At 40.0% G+C, this 22126-nt stretch overlaps 1 protein-coding gene across 3 annotated transcripts in view; it reads right to left on the bottom strand.

Moving 5' to 3' along the window:
* LOC105005954 (immunoglobulin kappa light chain-like) overlaps window positions 1-15943 on the bottom strand; it is an 82636-nt gene extending 66693 nt beyond the window's left edge. The window contains exons 1-2 of one of the 3 annotated variants that reach the window (XM_034295256.1): window positions 15803-15937; window positions 15298-15635 (exon numbers count right to left, since the gene is read on the bottom strand). In XM_034295256.1, coding sequence (XP_034151147.1) covers window positions 15298-15635; window positions 15803-15842 — 378 coding nt within the window. In that variant the 5' untranslated portion in view covers window positions 15843-15937. Of the gene's footprint in view, window positions 1-15297; window positions 15636-15802 lie in introns of all 3 variants that reach the window. The other 2 variants (XM_034295255.1, XM_034295257.1) reach the window with 2 other exon arrangements.
* Window positions 15944-22126: the final 6183 nt, after the last annotated feature.

The raw sequence follows: 22126 nt of genomic DNA on the forward strand, positions 1-22126 counted from the left end.
GAGGAAATGGGCAGGCTGAGGAGAGCCGCGTGAAGAGCGACAAGGAGTCGAGTTTGGCATTCCTCGAGACTCAGGTGGAAGAAACTCAGGCATGTTATGTACATTAACCATGTACAGTGTTATGTATATTATTACTTTATCTTCTTGCTATATTTTTATTATTCTCACTACCCCAGATAGCAATGAGTCGGTGGACCAGCAGCTGTCCTCCAGAGACAGTAGAAGCGTCAGAATGTCTTAATCGCAAACACGTTTGCCGGCTCACCGCCAGCGGCAGACTTTTTAATAAGCGGCAGCCACCTTCCTACCGCCTTTGTTCGCCTGCCCGCGTGCCAACCGCCGTTATACCGAATGCGGATCTTCTGCGGTCTGTCGAATAGCAAACGCTATTTTATATTTATAGCATGCAGTTTATCAAGAATAATGATTGATCAAACCAGACAAAATTCCATTTGGCGTTTTAATTCCACACTGTCAGTGGCAGTACTGTAACAGTCACTGAAACAAGATGTCAGATCACTGAAATATAAGGGGGAAGAAATTATATATATATATATATATATATATATATATATATATATATATATATATATGTGTGTGTGTGTGTATTAGGGGTGTAACGATTCATTTTAACCATGATTCGATTCGTATCACGATTTGTGGTTGTCGATACGATTCAAGGCCGATAATGGTTCATTTAGAACGATACAATCCGAAACGATTCACTGACTTGAAATCGATTCAGTATCTTTTCAGCCAAAAATTCGGCCCGTTTGACTGAAATAAATACCTGGATACTGGACAGTGTAGGTGAAGTTTCCTAGATTCCTGTTGTTTCTTGTAAGGGAATCAAGTATCAATTAATTATGGATATAAACAAACAAGTAAACAACAATTAATGGCAAATGCATTTACATTTTATTTGAATAAAGTGCAACCAACACTTTAGGTTGAATTAACAGGAAGTTAAAATGTTCTGCTCTCATTTTCAATATTCAATAAATTTTCAATAAAAGTACAGTAAGTGCAACCAACATTTCATCAGTAGGTTTACCTGCTACTTGTGCTTTTGTTTTTCAACATAAAAATACTACTATATTACTATCAAAAATAAAGTGCAACCAACATATCTTCAGGTTGAATTAACAGTAGGTTTACCTGCTACTTTTGCTGTTGTTTTTCAACATAAAAATACTACTATATTAATATCAAAAATAAAGTGCAACCAACATTTCTTCAGGTTGAATTAACAGTATGTTTACCTGCTACTTTTGCTGTTGTTTTTCAACATAGAAATAATACATATACAGTATTAATATCAATAATGAAGTGCAACCAACACTTTCCACACACTGGACCACTATGGTGCCTTGATAATTTCTCGCTCGTCGGCTTCTCCTCTGCCATCTGCCATGCTATGTTTTGTTGTCTTTGCGCTGCTGCTGGCCCGGTGCGATGACGTCACGGATAGGCAGACTGAATCGAGTAACGTTTATCGCCTTTATCATTAAAAGTGCTAAGAAAAAACATTCCTATAAAGTCTGACGTGCTTTAATCCTATGGGTTATTTCCTAGTATCGATACAATCGATTAATTACATTTTAAAACAATGTTAGATCGATGTATGTCGTCCGGAAGGCCAACTTGCTGAGCACAGATCGATGTAGTTGGATCATAGGAATATAAATCGATACATCGATGTAGTAGATGGATCGTTACACCCCTAATGTGTGTATATATATGTATATATAAATACACACTACAGAACATGCAGGTTTCCAATTAAATTTTGGTTACAAAAACTGCCTTACAAGCAAATTATAACACTTGAGCTTAAACAAAATAATTGTTAATAATATAAAGAGGTCAGTTCTGGGATGAAAATAATTACCAGTAAACATTACTACAAGGAATGAGGATATTTGGTACCAAAGAATGTGCAGGATACCAAATAAATCGATATAACATCACATTTTCAAGCCATTTCTAACAATAGGATAATGGTAATAATTTAGAGTAAAGCTCTGGAGTAGAATAGACCATTATAATGGCATTGCTGACCTGGGGCACACGATTTACACTGTGCTGCAATAAGATCTGTGTCTCTTGTATCAGTGATAAACAAAACTTGACATATACATATATACACACATATATATATATATAAAAATACTGAGGTAAAAACAGTAGTAGAACAGACCATTATAACTGCAATGCTGACCTGTGGCACAAAGATTTACAAGCTATATTTAACAATAGAATAACAGTTAAGCACTGTGACGGAATGAAAAATGCTGATGTTAAAAACAGAGTAAGTAGAATATTTGGTACCAGGTAATGTGCAATATCAAGTATCAGAGGTATGAAATAGTATTTCCAAGCTATTATTAATAGAATAAAAGTTAAGCACACTGATGGAATGAAAGTAGAATTTTGGTACTAGTTAAATGTGCAAAATCAAGTAACAGGTATGAAATAGGATTTACAAAGTATAATAGAATCGTTAAGCACTGACGGAATGAAATAAGCCAATACTTAAGTTAAAATGCAAAAAAAGTTATTTCCACAGTGAACAGTGTGGACTGGGTGAGTGTAGTCTGGCACTTCTGGCTTCTTGATGTTACTGACTGCAGGATAAAGAAAGTGTTCCAGTTGTCAGTGATGCTGGGGTGTCAGTGGTCAGCCTAGGTTAAAGGGGTCGGCTGTGGGTCCCTCTCAGCTGGGCAGCGCCTTTTTCCGCCTTCGCGGTCAGATGCTCCTTTCAGGAAACGCGTAACGCACCTACAGGGGTTCCCAGAATAAAAGAATAAAGTAGTCAGTCCTGGTCCCTCAAATACTAAACTATGACATTTATATCTAGGTCTACTACATGTACAGGTGGCCCCAGTGGGAATTAAACCAACAACCACAGGTGTTGTTTGCAAGTGGTACCTGATTGCCCAGTGCGAGCAAACCTCTTCACTGTCCCAACTTGTTTCATCTGCTCTGAAGCTACAAAATGAAAGTCGTATGGTAATTCTGAACCTACATTACACGGCAAAACATTTTCTTTTAAGAAAGAGTGCATTTCCTTCCCTCAGGGCTTGGTTCTCCACCCTAAAGAGCTTGGTTTTCATTCTGGAGTCTCTGGAAATCTGCATAAAAAAATACAATAATAAAAAAAAAAAAAAAAAAGGCACTATTTTCAATATTGTTAAAAAAACTGGACATTAAGACATAGGCCTAGAATATACCTTCATAGCTGAAAACTTCATGCTGTACACAAGATGCCAGGAGAGTCCCAGGGCCAATAACAGAGCGATTACTTTTTCCTATTGATAATCATTGACGTAAAAATATATGTCTGAATTTATTGCATACATTAAATGAATTGGACTTAAATGTAACACTTAGTTTAGGGCAACATATTACATACCTCCAGCATGTTCACCCATATGCTGCCAGGGTAAATTTGCTGGGGGTGTAAAGCTTAGCACTTGACGAGCTGGGGGAACAAACCTAACAGCTTTAATTTCACTGCAGATATTGCATATTCAGTAATGAAACAATAATTTAACTGTGCAAAGATAGTGGAATGTACAATACACCTCGACACCTTTCATCCAGAAAGTAAAGTGCCCTAATGAAAAACAGATTATGAATAAAAGGATTCCTCATCTTAAATAAAAGCAATAGTTTCCAAGACAAAAAAACCCTCAAAAAACATCACTTACTTGTACTCAAACTCTTGGCTCTGTGAAGTGGAGTCTGGATTACTGGGGAGAAACCTGGTTCTGAGAAAGAGGAAACAGAAATGTGAAAATCTAACAAAGGGTCTACAGTCCCTGACAAAAGTCTTGTCGCTTGTGTACAAATTGACCTGAAGTGCCGCTGAAATATATTTCTAATCAAGATGTCTTTACAAGAAATGGCTCATTGTAATCCAAACAGCTTTCGTAATAATGTTTCAGTGCAAAACGAAACTGTCAAAAAGTATTCTAATCCTCACAGCTTGGTAAAGCCCATTGAGTCAATTTTTGCAAAGACATAAGTGTTGTCGCCTTGTCATATGAGCTTCACCTGTGACTAATAATGGATCAATTAGGTCTCAGGTGTGTATAAAAACAACCCCAGTACACTAGACCTTCACATCAACTGCAACTAGACCTCTGCAAACATGCCTAAGATTCACCCTGAGACCAAAGTTTTGATTATCAAGAGGCTGAAGATCAGATCCACTGCTGATGTTGCAGACTCCTTCAATGTGTCTCAGCGTCAAGTACAGAGGATAAAAAAAAAATATTTGAATACACTGGAGACGTTTTTGACAAGCCCAGGTCAGGCAAGACAACTGCTCGAGAGGACCGGGCTGTGGGCCTTGGCATTTGCCAAGGCCCACAGCCCGCTAAAAGGATGGATGCTGGAAAAGTGGAAGAAGGTGGATTTTTCAGATGAATCTTCTGTTGAATTACACCACAGTCACCGCAGATATTGCAGGAGACCTACTGGAGCTCGCATGGATCCGAGATTCACCCAGAAAACAGTGAAGTTTGGTGGCGGAAAAATCATGGTCTGGGGTTACATCCAGTATGGGGGTGTGCGAGAGATCTGCAGGGTGGAATGCAACATCAATAGTCTAAAATACCAAGAAATCTTAGCTACTTCTTATATTCCCAACCATAAAAGAGGCCAAATTCTGCAGCAGGATGGTGCTCCATCGTATACTTCCATCTCCACATCAAAGTTCCTCAATGCGAAGAAGATCAAGATGCTCCAGGATTGGCCAGCCCAGTCACCAGACATGAACATCATTGAGCATATGTGGGGTAGGATGAAAGAGGAAGCATGGAAGACGAAACCAAAGAATATTGATGAACTCTGGGAGGCATGCATGACTGCTTTCTTTGCTATTCCTGGTGATTTCATCAATAAATTGTATGAATCCTTGCCAAACCGCATGGATGCAGTCCTTCAAGCTAATGGAAGTCATAGAAGATATAAAATTTGGATCTCACAGCACCACTACTTAATTTGCTGACATATTTTTGTATTTGCCGTAAATTTCTTCAATTTCTGTATAGGCGACAAAACTTTTGTCTTGCCAAAATTTGACCTTTCTGTCTTGATTAAATGATAAATCTTTTCAGTGAAAATAATTTATTTCAGTGCATTACACATCATTTGGGAGGGTTTTAGCTTTTCATATGAGCTATTTCTAACACCAATTGATTAATTAAAAGTCAGGTTAATAGCAGGTGTTTCTACAAAATAGATAAGCGACAAGACTTTTGTCAGGGACTGTAGTTTAGTGGCAGGATCACAAATTAAGCATCACAGCAATACATTTTACATACCAGCTCTGAAGTCTAAAGATGGCTCAACATTTTCCTGGTTTTCTGGAATCGATGCAACTTCTGGAACATGGGGCAGCACTGAAACCTCATTACCGGGAACAATGTTTTCAAAGCTCGAATCCATCTCTCACAGGTGAAGTGTACTTATGATAAAAAATTACAGACCTCTACATGCTTTGGGCCCAATTACCCATTTCCCCTCCCCGGTGTCATGTGACTCGTTAGTGTTACAAGGTCTCAGGTGTGAATGGGGAGCAGGTGTGTTAAATTTGGTGTCATCGCTCTCACACTCCCTTATACTGGTCACTGGAAGTTCAACATGGCTCCTCATGGCAAAGACCATGACCCTGAAACTGAGCTGCAGCACGATGGCCAAGACCATACAGCAGTTTATCAGGACAGATTCCACTCAGAACAGGCCTCGCCATGGTCAACCAAAGAGGTTGAGTGCACATGCTCAGCGTTATATCCAGAGGTTGTCTTTGGGAAATAGACGTATGAGTGCTGCCAGCATTGCTGCAGAGGTTGAAGGGGTGGGGGATCAGCCTGTCAGTGCTCAGACCATTCGATGCACACTGCATCAAATTGGTCTGCATGGCTGTCGTCCCAGAATGAAGGCTCTCCTAAAGATGATGCACCTGAAATCCTGCAGTTTGCTGGAGACAAGCAGACTAAGGACATGGATTACTGGAACTGTGTTCTGATGAGACCAAGATAAACTTATTTGGTTCAGAAGGTGTCAAGCGTGTGTGGTGGCATGTACTGTGACACACTGAAGCAGAGCATGATCCCCTCCCTTCAGAACCTGGGCCGCAGGGCAGTATTCCAACATGATAACGACCCCAAACACACCTCCAAGACGACCACTGCCTTGCTAAAGAAGCTGAGGGTAAAGGTGATGGACTGACCAAGCCTTGCTAAACCCTATTGAGCATCTGTGGGGGATCCTCAAACGGAAGGTGGAGGAGCACAAGGTCTCTAACATCCACCAGCTCTGTGATGTCGTCATAGAGGAATGGGAGGACTCCAGTGGCAACGTGTGAAGCTCTGGTGAACTCCATGCCCAAGAGGGTAAAGGCAGTGCTGGAAAATAGTGGTGGCCACACAAAATATTCACACTTTGGGGCCAATTTGGACATTTTCACTTAGGGGTGTACTCACTTTTGTTGCCAGCGGTTTAGACATTAATGGCTATGTGTTGTGTTATTTTGAGGGGACAGCAAATTTACACTGTTATACAAAGATAGACTAAAATATGTACATACATGTGAGGGGTGTACTTGCTTTTGTGAGATACGGTGGCTCCTTTTTATATCATAATGGTAACAGAAATAACCCAAATGGCCCTGATCAAAAGTTTACATACCCTTGTTATAGACACATAAGATGACACACAGGTTAAAATAAAAAAAAATATGCTAATTTCCCACACCTATGGCTTTTAAATGGGGAGCAGAGAAGAACTGTCAGAAGACCTGCATAACAAGGTAATGGAACTTTATAAAGATGGAGAAAGATATAAAAATATATCCAAAGCCATGCAAATTCCAGTCAGTACTGTTCAATCACTTATTAAGAAGTGGAAAATTTGGGGATCTCTTGATACCAAGCCAAGGTCAGGTAGACCAAGAAAGATTTCAGCCAAAACTGCCATAATAATTTTTGGGATACAAAGAAAACCCACAGGTAACCTCAGGAGAAATAGAGGCTGCCCTGGAAAAAGACAGTGTGGTTGTTTCAAAGAGCACAATATGATGATATTTGAACAGAAATGAACTGCATGGTCAAGTTGCCACAAGGAATCCTTTACTGCGCCAATGCAAAAAAAAAAGCCCAGTTACAAAATGCCAGACAACAACTAGACACGCTTCAAAGCTTCTGGCATACTGTAATTTGCAGTGACGAGACCAAAATAGCTTTATGGTCACATTCATAAGCGCTATGTTTGGATAGGGGTCAAATAGGCCTTTAGTGAACAGAATACCATCCCCACTGTTAAGCATGGGGTTCGGCTCACTGATGTTTTTGGGGGGGGTGAGCTTTTAAGGCACAGGGAATCTTGTGAAAATTGATGGCAAGATAAATGCAGCATGTTATAAGAAAATACTGGCAGACAATTTGCATTATTTTGCAGAAAAGCTGCGCATCGGACACTCTTGGACTTTCCAGCACAACAGTGTCTCTAAGCACAAGGCCAAGTTGACCCTCCAGTGGTTACAGCAGAAAAAAGTGTAGGTTCTGGAGTGGCCATTACAGTCTCCTGACCTTAATATCGAGAGAAAAAAAACTAAAGTAGTTAAGTCTCCAGCACAGTATCTTACAGTGTTTTGTCACTTCTTTATGTCATTTCCAGCCAGAAGAAACCTATTGATCAAATAAAAAATCATGATGGCTCAAAATTTGAGTATGGGTATGAATACTTTTGGGCTTAACTGTACATCATAACCTACACTCACCTAAAGGATTATTAGGAACACCTGTTCAATTTCTCATTAATGCAATTATCTAATCAACCAATCACATGGCAGTTGCTTTAATGCATTTAGGGGTGTGGTCCTGGTCAAGACAATCTCCTGAACTCCAAACTGAATGTCAGAATGGGAAAGAAAGGTGATTTAAGCAATTTTGAGTGTGGCATGGTTGCTGGTGCCAGTCGGGCCGGTCTGAGTATTTCACAATCTGCTCAGTTACAGGGATTTTCACGCACAACCATTTCTAGGGTTTACAAAGAATGGTGTGAAAAGGGAAACACATCCAGTATGCGGCAGTCCTGTGGGCGAAAATGCCTTGTTGATGCTAGAGGTCAGAGGAGAATGGGCCGACTGATTCAAGCTGATAGAAGAGCAACTTTGACCGAAATAATCACTCGTTACAACCGAGGTATGCAGCAAAGCATTTGTGAAGCCACAACATACACAACCTTGAGGCGGATGGGCTACAACAGCAGAAGACCCCACCGGGTACCACTCATCTCCACTACAAATAGGAAAAGAGGCTACAATTTGCACAAGCTCACCAAAATTGGACAGTTGAAGACTGAAAGAATGTTGCCTGGTCTGATGAGTCCCGATTTCTGTTGAGACATTCAAATGGTAGAGTCAGAATTTGGCATAACCAGAATGAGAACATGGATCCATCATGCCTTGTTACCACTGTGCAGGCTGGTGGTGGTGGTGTAATGGTGTGCGGGATGTTTTCTTGGCACACTTTAGGCACCTTAGTGCCAATTGGGCATTGTTTAAATGCCACGTTCTACCTGAGCATTGTTTCTGACCATGTCCATCCCTTTATGACCACCATGTACCCATCCTCTGATGGCTACTTCCAGCAGGATAATGCACCATGTCACAAAGCTCGAATCATTTCAAATTGGTTTCTTGAACATGACAATGAGTTCACTGTACTGAAATGGCCCCCACAGTCACCAGATCTCAACCCAATAGAGCATCTTTGGGATGTGGTGGAACGGGAGCTCCGTACCCTGGGTGTGCATCCCACAAATCTCCATCAACTGCAAGATGCTATCCTATCAATATGGGCCAACATTTCTAAAGAATGCTTTCAGCACCTTGTTGAATCAATGCCACATAGAATTAAGGCAGTTCTGAAGGCGAAAGGGGGTCAAAAACAGTATCAGTATGGTGTTCCTGAGAATCCTTTAGGTGAGTGTATATCATAATGGGCCTATGTGGTCCTCTGGTGCACTGGTTCCCAACCTGGGGTCCGCGCCCCCCTCGGGGGGGCGCCAGACTTCACAGGGGGTGCGCGGGAGTGTATCTGCTTTGAGGTGAATAAATATGCATAAAATGTCCCACTAATAATTTTATATAAAAAATATTTTTCAAAGTTTTAAAAAAATCATATGTTTACATTGCCAAGAAAAGGCAGTTAAAAAAGTATCTCAAATAAAAAATAATTATTTAAATTTTACGCACACACCGTCACTTGCTCAATGTGCTTGTCATCGTAACGGCAAAAACTGAAGAAAAATGGCAGAGAAACGTAAATGCGGTGATTCTTCATCAGAGGCAAAGAAAAGGTTTAGACACTATGACGAAACCTATATAAATTTTGGTTTTATTGAAGGCCAAGACAAGTCACGACCAGAATGTGTCTTCTGTGGTGAAAAACTCGCAAACGACAGCATGAAACCAAGCAAAATGAAAAGACATCAGGAAACGAAGCATCCAGAGACAATCGGCAAAGATAAGGAATTATAAGGATAAAAACAGCATACCTTGCTGACATATTCACTCTTTATAATGAGACCAACAAGAGACTGCAAGGCTCTGAGTCAAACATCTTGATGTGCAAAGAAACAATCGATGCTTTTATGCGCAAGCTGGAGTACAGGGCTGGGAAAATGTCACAGGGGCTTTTACAACACTTTCCACTGCTGCTTCATCATTCTGGGGGTACCGTTAGTGCGTCTTTGCGCGCCGAGTTTTGCCGTCACATGACTTCGCTGCAGGAGGAATTAAAGTCCCGCTTTGCGGATGTTGCCGCATTATCCAAAGAGTCGTGGGTTATGGATCCCTTCACATCCAAGCTTGAAGATGTCGAATACCTTGGCGGTGAAGATGAGCTCGCTGAACTACAGACTGATTCACTGTCAAAAAAGTACTTCCAGGAGAATGGATTCAAAAAGCTTTGGATAGCCAACCTCTCTGACAACCTACCTCTCCGAGACAGCCTTCAGTGCCCTTGTGGCTATAAAAACAAAGTCACGCAACAGACTGGAAGTCCACAGCGATTTTAGACTGGCCATCACTGGCATTACACCTGACATTCCATCACTAGTCAAAGGCATGCAAGCACAAGGTGGACATTAGCGTTATGTATTTGAGCTGACGTTATGATTAGCCTTGTAAAAAAAGGATCTGTGCATGCATGCATGTAAGTACAGCATTCTACCGTTCATATTTAACATTACGTTCATAACATTCAGTATTCCATGTTTATACACAAAATATTGGGAAAAAAAGAAACAACTGTGTTTTACTTTGTGTAAAAATTAAAATATTAGGCTAAAAGGAAACATTTGAAATTGAAGAAACATTTCCTCTGTATTCATGTAAAATGTCATTAAAACATAAACTTATAAAATATACAGTGTGTGTGTGTGTGTGTTTTATGTGCATAGCATTAAAAAAAATTTTTTTTTTTATATATATATATATATATATATATATAGCTGGGGGGGGGGGGTCCAAGGATTGTTGAATATGTACATAGGGGGGGCCCCAAGAAAAAAGGTTGGGAACCACTGCTCTGGTGGACGTTCATTGAACCGCATGTTCTTTTTCAGTTCTCTGGTCCTTGTTGCATCACACACACAACCTAAAACACAAATCTTAAAGCTCCTTCATACAACGTTTTATTTCATGACAATAATAGTGATACAAAGCACAATATTTATACTTAAAACAGACTCTGACTTTGTAGTGCCAAAGCTTTAAAAATTAACAATTGTGTATTCCTGCATCCTCAGGTAAAATGTTCTAGTCTGAAACACGCTAGTTTCTCTCTCTCTCTCAGCCTAACAAATGTCACTCATTTCTCTCCATCCGCCACTTTTCTAAAAGCATCCCTCTACTCATCTCTCCTCAATGTGTTTCATTTAAAATGATGAACAACATTCACCCCTATTTAGTTTTTTTTATAGTACTATTTATTCATATCTAATGATGTGAATTACATTATAAAAACAAAAGGCTCTTCATTTTAAGGCTTCAGTAAACTGCCATCTCTGGTTGATCATGAGAACCCTTGTTATAAAAGTAAACCTGTTCAAAATAAAAAGATCCTTCAATTGGTAACCAAATAAAATCAGTATAAACAAATTAAACTTTTGTTCTTTAGAATGCTTTTATTTAATATTGTTTATATATTTGGAAGAAGTTCATTTCTTTATGCAAGTTAAGTGAATTAATCAATAGTGGCTTGTCGTAAAACAACTACACAATGAAAAATTGCAATGGTTATTCTCATGCATTTGTTGCAGCATTAAGACAAAAAACAACTTTACATTTTGCAACTAGACTTTCTGATCTCTTTCTAAGAGTATGTCGACCCAAATGACACTTTACATGTGAACAGGACGTCCTTGTCTCTCTTCAGTGTTAATGGTCAGATAACTGCTGATCTTGAAGGTTTTGTCTGGTTGTTGTTCAGCAGGGCTGGTAGGAACATCTGTCACTGATTGACCGTTAGAAGTCCAGCTGACATCTACTAACCCCTTGGACCTCTCAGACAGGTTACTAGCCAGACACACCAGGGTTGTTTTACTGGACTTGAGGTCTTCAGTAGATGGAGGGAACAGGGTCACAGAAGGGGTACCAAGATCTCCATCTACATTAGAAAATAAGGAATACATGACAGCTCCCTTTACAGTTAATGTGGGTGTTATTACATGACTGTTAAAACCCCCTGAAATAAGAGGACATCGACACAGTTATTAAAATATGAATTGAAATATGAAACTATTGTTCTTTATGTCGAAACAAATGGATGTAATCATGTTGTCTGATTGCTATTTATCCATTCAGGCAGACAAATACTAGAACATTATTTTCATCACAGTCTTCTAAAAAAAGTTATAAAAGATTAACAAAATGTGGACATTATAAATGTAAAATATAATGAATTCACAAATTAACAAGGAACATATTCTTTACTGTAAATGACGGTATATACAGACAAATAATTTGGGCATGACAGAAAATGAGCGGACCCAGAAGAATTCTGTAAACTGAAGAATTTAGTGTGAAAAAAAAATGAATAGGATAAAAGCCGATGTTCTCTTTAGGATAATCAAAAGAGATTGCAACATATTTTATAACTTATTAAAGATTGGGCATTATTAATCAAAATAAAATAACACTAATGTATGACCAATATTATTAGAAACAAAACACATGTCCTACAGTTAGTTGAACAAATGTAAAAGGTACTCACCAGTGACAATGAGCTTGGTTCCTCTTCCGAATACCACAGTGATTCAGTTTGTATACTTGTTCGTACAAAAACCTCCTCACTCTCACTGAGAGGACAGGAACTAGAATTCACATAGGGCTTCACTCTCATTACCAACATCTCAAGGACTTCTAGAGATTTACTCTTTCTATCAATATCTCTGGGTCTTCTAGAAATTCACTTTCTCTTATCAGGTAATTCCAAAAATACCTCTATGACTGTTCTCTAACATGGCAGCGAAGGATTGACTGGGTTCACAATCTACTATGGCTACTTTCCTTGTACAAATTACAGGTAGAAAAATACTACGAAGATCAAAAGATATCGTAAAGCACATCATCCCAATATACAGCGCTGGAAAAAATTAAGAGACCACTGCACCTTTCTCTTTCCTTTCCAAAAAAGTTGGAAAGAGGTTTTCAGTGAGGAACTGAAGGGTTAAAATTAAGAGACCATTGCAAATTGAACGCTTCTGTTCCTCACTCAAAACTTTCCTTTTCAACTTTTTTGTAAAGGAAAGAAAAAGGTGTAGTGTTCTTAATGTTTGAAAAGAGACTGACTGAGAAGGGAAAGATATTCAGAGAAAGACTGGCTGAGCAGGAGAAAGACATTTAGAGAAAGAAGGCACCATGACACCAATCCTCCAGGGAGGTCAACCCTAAGCCTATATTACCCCAAAAAGCATGCATGGATCCTTCAGAAATACAGTATAACCGTAAACAGTTTTAGTTTAGGCTTACTATAATGTAGCTACTGAAGTTTGTAGCCGGTAAAGTTTTTGTCTATCCTTATCCAAAAAGCATGCACGGATGCATACTTTGAAAATCCACCAGAAACAGTTGCAATATAACCGTAAACAGTTTTTTATTTTAGGTGTACTATAATGTAGCTTCTGAAGGTTGTAGCCAGAGACATTTTTGTCTATCTGGAACAAATCCTAATGCATCATTTGTTATGACAGTGACAAGATTGGAACGCGGGACCTATTGTTCGCTGGTCCACTTCTCTATCCGCTACACTATTTACAAAGGGCAGTCAGTCAGTCAGTCACTCAGTAAGAGTCAGTCACTCGGCCCCTACAGTAATCTCTTTCTAATTTAACACGCTGAATGTAGTGTATCAACCCTGTTATACCTGTTGTTGGTTTGGATGTTAACTAATGTAAGGACCTAGTTTTGAGAACTGTGGAGTTTTGTCTAATTGGTTTAACAATGCAGAACACTCAACACACATATAGCTTAGCGGTGTAGTGGTTAAAGACCCAGCCTGTCACCTAGGAGACCCTGGTTCGAATGCAGCAAGGCCAACAACATTAATTCCTTCTAATCATGGACTGGCCCAACTAGGCTTGCCTGGTGCGTTTTCTTGTTTTTTAATGGAAGTTTTGTTTTTGGTATTGCTTTTTGGTATTGATGGGTCAAAAAATTTGCACTACTCTAGTTTCGTCAGTGGGTTTTCCCAGAAACCTAATGAACCGTAATAGTCTACAAATAGACTGTTCAGAAAACCAATATAATGTACTTATAAGTGCATGGCAAAAGTGTGTGACAAATTGTTTGACAACGAAACATAGTTTAGGAATCCTTCCATAATGAAACATGAACCAACTCTATGTTCCCTCCCTCTGACTCTTCCGTACTGACCATGGGTGTGTCTATTCTTGGCCCAGGGCTTATCTGACCATTCTAATTCATCTCCTCTTCATACAAAGGAAGCTAGGCAACCCTGCACTCTGGTGCACGTACTCTTACTCTCTCAATGAATGCTCCCAGCTCCAGGCTTTCTCTGTAGCTCTCTCCGGGCTGTGCCTAACATCAACAGTACCTCCAGCTACCAGGAGATAGGTGAGACAGTTTGTTAATTATGCAGAACCCATCTGACTTACCTAGTACTCCGCGAATTACCCAGCACATTCTGTTACACTTACTAATATATTTGCTCAATTCAATAATCCATTCATTTAATGTTTTACTGTACCTGACCTCTCTTATGTAATATCTAAAGAAATGTAGTAGGTTGTGGTCTCATATAGGAGTGCACAAACAACTTCTTATCAATTTTGTCCTTCTTGGAATAGCCAATGTTCTCCTGAAGTTGACCATCTCTACCATCCAGAGATGTCCCAGCCAGGCACGACCCCCACTTGCCTGACTGGTAAATCATCAAGACGCATCCTCTCACATTATGTACTTAACTGTAACAGACCAGTTATGTAGCTGGTTTGTTCATGCCTACATGAGTATATTCTAAGATACACAGAATTAGTCAATTGCATTAGTAAAATATAAATCACAAATGTGAGATTACATTTGGTATGAAAAGTAATATATGACTTCCACAGTATTCATAGAGCCATATACTGTAGATTTTCCTTAAGATAAAACATAGTAGGTCTTTAACAAAATTCACTGTTTCTTAAATAGATGTCTTTTATTCAGGGCCACATTTAGGTACATTCCAAAATTGCGATTAATCACAAATATCTACAGAATATTATACAAGTATTCACAATTCATTTTTGACATCTTTTGACAGACCTAATAATAAATGTTAGAGAGCTCTTGTAACATCCTGGGGTGGGCTAGTCTGGTATTACAGGCACATTATCTGGACCACAACTCATTTTGGGTTTGTGAACTAATAGTATATCACTAAATGTCTGTATTATGTCTCTACTGTAAACCAGTTGTGTTACAAACTAACAGTACAGTATATCACCAAATTACTGTTGATATACCTGTCTCTATTGTATATCAGGGGTGGGCTTATAATACATGGGTACTTACCTAGTTAAACTAGTTAATAACAACATTCCACTAAATTTATAGGAGGGTGCAGTAAAACACCAACATGGTCTGTTCTCATACTGAAGACACACTGGTTCATGATGACTTGACATACAGTTAGTGTCTATATTCAGAATATCTGAAAGCAGAAGTGAGTGTATTTGGTGAGGAGGTTTTTGTCATGGTGTTTATCACTGTGATACGTGCTCTTTAGCAGAGCTGTCCCATGTCTGACAGTAATACACTGCTGAGTCTGACTCCTCCACATTATTAATAATCAAACGGTAATCTGATTTAGACTGATGATTGGATGTGAATTTAGGAGAGGAAAACCAGGACCAGAAACCAGAACCATAGGTAGGAGCACTTTTAGTGTGGTGGAAATGCAAAACAAACTGAGGAACTCCTCCTGGAACCTGTTTATACCAACGAGCAGGACTATTAGTAACTGTCCCCAGGTTACAGTCCATAGTGACCATCTCTCCTTTCCTCACTGTCACAACAGAAGGCTTCTGTGTCACCACAATCACACCACTGACACCTGGGAAATAACATGACATGTAGTAAAGAGAAGCATACAGGCTCATTATTAATAAATAATAATGGCACATTTACATTTATGTTTATTAATGTGCATTGCCCCTGTAAATAAAAAAATATATAATAATAAAACATGAAGTTAAACCTCCAGTAAGTCAGACTCCTTACATGTTAGAGCAGTGATGAGAGTGCAGAGTGTCCCCAGCATGTTGTCAGTGTGTGATGTGAACAACCCTTACTGTCCAGATAAGAGTTGAGCAGGTTGGAGTGAGGAGAGGACAGACTGAAGGACCCACCTATAAGGAGACAGACAGGGAGGACCAGGGGGAGGGGCATTTATAGATAACCTATAAGGAGACAGACAGGGAGAGCTAGAGGGAGGGGCCTCTACAAGTAACATATCATTAGCTACTATTGGTGTTGATTGGCAGACCCAATGTTGACAAATATCAATATTATTATTGATTATAATAGTGTTTTCCTTTATTTATTTCTGTGCATCATCGATAACAATAAAGTAAATGTATGAGGGACCAACTGGTGTCATTGTGTTACTTGTTACCCCTTCATCATTCACTTCTGGAGTTTAATACCCAGTTGATCTTGTTCACCACACACTGTTCTATAGGTACAGATGGTCAATAGAATGACTTGTGATATTGATACCTGTATATAGTTACATAACCTAACCTCAATAACATTATTTTAGGAACATAATCCATCTTTAATGTCTAATCCTAAATCTAATCTGGAATGCTAAAACCTAAAAGTAACCAATTGTAAGTCTGACCCTAAACCTAACCACTAAGACGAAAATGTCCGTAGTCCTCATGGGGACCAGCAAAAGTTGGCAGATATTTCATGCTTTTTCCTGTGAGGACTTCTGATCCTAATTTGATCTGTGGAAAAAAAACACACACACACAAAGTTTGTACAGCTATCCTCATGGGGACCAGAAAATAGAAATTGCATGCTCCCTAAACTTAACCTAGATGTAAGGCCTAGCCTTAACACGAAACTTAACCAACAACGCCTGCACCTAAAAGAAACCCCAATTCTAACTCGAGAATAAATTGTAAATTTGACCCTAAACCCTAAGCCGGAAATGTTTTCTGGTTTTACTATACTCACACACACACACAGAGTTCTGAGAGGAAAGAAACCCTTGATTTACATGAAACTCTAAATAAGGAGATGGGGAGAAGGGGGGGGGGGGGGGCAGATGTGTCCTGGGGGGATATAGATCAACACATCACTGTCTGTAATTCAGTGTCAGAACTAGAACACGTCCCTGGTGAATGACTCTGATAAATACAGATAGTAGATATGAAACCATCAGCTGGTCTTTGGATGGGACTGAAACTAGTGGTGAACAGATAGCTATTCCTGTTCTAAAGTACATGTACATCTTTATTCAGTCATTATTAATGTTCACAGAACTGCAACATCAATCCACAGTGTGAAACATTTTATAGCATTACACTTCATAGAATGACATGACGTTAAATAACACAGAAGTTTACAGACGATCCCATGAAGGTCAGTTAGTAGAGAGTGGTGTTGCCATGCCAGGGTTTTGGGTTTGAGTCCCACAGGGGGTGGCACAAAAACATATTCACTCACTACTTGGAATGATTGTGAATCTGGAAAACCATTAAAGTGAACCAGGACAGTAGGGAGTATTATCAGCCAGCAGAGATGACCTACAGTAGTAGTTTACATATAGAATGATGAGCCTTCTGTTATTACTGTGATGTAAGTGTAGGTATATGGAAAATACACAATACATCATGTAGACCTTCTGAATAATTCTAGTCAAATAGTAGACACTCTTGTCCAGATGGACTTAATGATTCTAAAATGATGCTTGTCAACAAAAATACCAACAATTGTTCTTTTTGATGCTCTTTATTAAATATTCACACAATACAGCCAATATTAAAGGTTTAGCCATAATTTAAATAGGGTTAGGGTTTTTCTCCAAAAAACCCATGTACAGTTTATGGCAAATCTATGGCACACAACTATGTTATGCCATAGATTGAAGCTTCCTGTCATTATTTATACAGAGAGGCACATCTCATTCCTTACACTTCCATGTGGTGTGTTTTCTGTTCCCATCAATCTTGGGTGAGATAGAGATCAACACATCACTGTCTGTAACTCAGTATCAGAACTAGAATATGTCCCTGGTGAATTACTCTGATAAATACAAACAGAAGATATGAAACTAACAGTTTATTTTTGGATGGGACTGAAACCAGTGATCTACAGACAGCTGTGTCTGTTGTAAAGTTCATTAAGATGGTTCATCAGTCATTATTGGTGGTACAAAGTCGCCCTCTGGTGAACGGTCACAGAACTGCAGCCTATATTCTGCTCTGATGCATCTTTAGAAAAATACTGAATCTAAAGTGTAGTACCACTATTTAGTTCAGTTAGTGTCTTGAAGTGTCGTAAAAACAAAACAAATGCTAATCTTGTGCCTCATCGAGGGGTGCTAAAACATCAAATGTTTCGCTCTATGACCGTGCCTCTCTCTGTTTTTTCTCTCTTGTCGCATGTGGTAGGAACTCAAAGACCTTTTCAAAATAAACCCCCCTCAAATCAAAACAGGATATAAGGCAATATAAGCTTAAAAAAGGTTAAATAAAATAATAATAACATAACAAAGGGACAGTCCTGTTCCCCAGGACTCTCTCTTTTCTAAAGCAAAAACATACATTGGGTTATTTACATCCGGGGTCAGACAGCTGAGTCATCCCCGCCCCTACACATCTAACTCCTACACATCTAACCCCTACACATCTAACTCCTACACATCTAACCCCTACACATCTAACTCCTACACATCTAACTCCTACACATCTAACTCCTACACATCTAACTCCTACACATCTAACTCCTACACATCTAACTCCTACACATCTAACCCCTACACATCTAACTCCTACACATCTAACCCCTACACATCTAACCCCTACACATCTAACCCCTACACATCTAACTCCTACACATCTAACTCCTACACATCTAACCCCTACACATCTAACTCCTACACATCTAACTCCTACACATCTAACCCCTACACATCTAACTCCTACACATCTAACTCCTACACATCTAACTCCTACACATCTAACTCCTACACATCTAACTCCTACACATCTAACTCCTACACATCTAACCCCTACACATCTAACTCCTGTTGAGACCTTGTGTGGGGAGGTCTTCCAGACCTCCCAGGTAGTAGCTGATAAAGAAATAAGGAAGATAGGATTGAGAAGGCTGCAAGATGGAGATATAGGAACACAGCAAGATGGAGGTAGAGGGTGTGTCTGTTCATTTCCAGGTTATATTAACTCCACCAGGCCACCAGCTCGTCCACCTCTCCATGTTACATGAAACCAACCAGAGTGGTGGAAACGTGTAGGCTGACAGGTGTGTTGTTGGAAGTCGTAGGCCAATCAGTGAGTATGGGAGGGATGAGAGCACTCATCCACGTGGGGCTCCAGTACTGAGGGATAGAGAGTTGGAAATGCGCTTGTCCGTCTTCATGTGTTGTGTCCTGTTGGCCAGGGTCATGACCAAGAGCCCTGGGTTTCATAAACCTGGCTGTCATCTCCTACTGACCTGCCAGGATAGCTGGCTGTTATCTCCTGCCAGAAGTCCTCCACACAACTCTTCATTTCCATATGAACCAAGCAAAGCCTTTGTGACGCGTTGAATGTGAAGTTCACTTGATTTGAACTACAATTTGTACTATATTTGAGTGTAAATGTTTTTATATTAGAAAGTGGTATTATTTCAACATCATTTGCACTATATTTTGAAAATGGTGTTAATTATTTCTCTGGATATTTATTACGATATTTATTATTTATTATGTGTTAGACCCTCCCGCCACACACCAACTCCTGACCCCACCACTCATACTCCACTTTCTGGGATATAAGTTCATCCTAAATACCCTCTGAGGTCAAGAGAACGAGGGGGGGAGGGAAGAAGAGGGGGACAGAGTGAGGGGCAAAGGGAGAGAGGAAAGGGGGAGATTAAGGGAATCTGCGGTTGAATGTGTGCAGGTGGGTCAGTGTGTCAGAGGAGACCCTGTAGAAGGACAGAGTGCCGGCTGGCCAGTCCAGATACACTCCTACTCTGTGGGAGTCTGAGGAGGTGACAGGTAGGACAGTTATCTTATTATTGTGACAGACAGAGTAACTGTGGTCATCACAGTCCAGACTCCAGGACAACATTCATCATCACCCCCCCTCTCTTGTTGATTCCATTATATGTCACTCCCATCAGAACTCATCTCCCAGTAACAACATCCAGACAGACCCTCTCTACACAACACCTGAGGCCAGTCCTCAAATCTCTCTGGGTGATCAGGATACGGCTGCTCCTCTCTCCTCCCTGTCACCTTTCTGTTCTCCTCAGACATAGAGAGGTTTCTGTTTACTGTGTTTGGGTCCAGTGTGAGATCACAAACATCTGATGGATGAGACCAAGACACAATATTACACATCATCATCATTCATATTATACACACACATGCACATTTTATTTCTTTATTCTCTTAAACTATATCAAAACAATGTCAGTCAGTGCACATACACATCTGGAAACCAACACATACCATTGTACTTATACACTTTGATTCAAACATCTGGAAACCAACACATACCATTGTACATATACACTTTGATACACACATCTGGAAACCAACACATACCATTGTACATATACACTTTGATACACACATCTGGAAACCAACACATACCATTGTACATATACACTTTGATTCACACATCTGGAAACCAACACATACCATTGTACATATACACTTTGATTCACACATCTGGAAACCAACACATACCATTGTACATATACACTTTGATTCACACATCTGGAAACCAACACATACCATTGTACATATACACTTTGATTCACACATCTGGAAACCAACACATACCATTGTACATATACACTTTGATTCACACATCTGGAAACCAACACATACCATTGTACATATACACTTTGATTCACACATCTGGAAACCAACACATACCATTGTACATATACACTTTGATTCAAACATCTGGAAACCAACACATACCATTGTACATATACACTTTGATTCAAACATCTGGAAACCAACACATACCATTGTACTTATACACTTTGATACACACATCTGGAAACCAACACATACCATTGTACATATACACTTTGATTCACACATATGGAAACCAACACAAACCATTGTACTTATACACTTTGATACACACATCTGGAAACCAACACATACCATTGTACATAAACACTTTGATACACACATCTGGAAACCAACACATACCATTGTACATATACACTTTGATTCACACATCTGGAAACCAACACATACCATTGTACATATACACTTTGATTCACACATCTGGAAACCAACACATACCATTGTACATATACACTTTGATTCACACATCTGGAAACCAACACATACCATTGTACATATACACTTTGATTCACACATCTGGAAATCAACACATACCATTGTACATATACACTTTGATACACACATCTGGAAACCAACACATACCATTGTACATATACACTTTGATTCACACATCTGGAAACCAACACATACCATTGTACATATACACTTTGATTCACACATATGGAAACCAACACATACCATTGTACATATACACTTTGATTCACACATCTGGAAACCAACACATACTATTGTACATATACACTTTGATTCACACATCTGGAAACCAATACATACTATTGTACATATACACTTTGATGTACAGACATGCATAGACACACATTCTCCAAAAAGGTCCAGCAAACAGTATTAGAAATCATCATAATTCACATGATTCTCTCCATCACCATATATCTACCCCCTTTCTATCTACCCCCTCTCTCACTACCCACTCTCTACCCCCCCTCTCTACCCCCCCTCTCTCTACCCCCTCTCTCTACCCCCCCTCTCTACCCCCTCTCTCTCTACCCCCCCTCTCTCTACCCCCTCTCTCTCTACCCACTCTCTACCCCCCCTCTCTACCCCCTCTCTCTACCCCCCCTCTCTACCCCCTCTCTCTCTACCCCCCCCTCTCTCTACCCCCTCTCTCTCTACCCACTCTCTACCCCCCCCTCTCTACCCCCCCTCTCTCTACCCCCTCTCTCTACCCCCCCTCTCTACCCCCTCTCTCTCTACCCCCCCTCTCTACCCCCCTCTCTCTACCCCCTCTCTCTCTACCCCCCCTCTCTCTCTACCCCCCCTCTCTACCCCCCCTCTCTACCCCCCCTCTATCTACCCCCTCTCTCTCTACCCCCCCTCTATCTACCCCCTCTCTCTCTACCCCCTCTCTCTCTACCCCCCCTCTCTCTACCCTCTCTCTCTCTACCCCCTCTCTCTCTCTACACCCTCTCTCTCTACCCCCCCTCTCTCTCTACCCCCCCTCTATCTACCCCCTCTCTCTC

The sequence above is a fragment of the Esox lucius genome, chromosome 11, assembly GCF_011004845.1.
Source record: "Esox lucius isolate fEsoLuc1 chromosome 11, fEsoLuc1.pri, whole genome shotgun sequence".
Classification (NCBI taxonomy): Eukaryota; Metazoa; Chordata; class Actinopteri; order Esociformes; family Esocidae; genus Esox; species Esox lucius.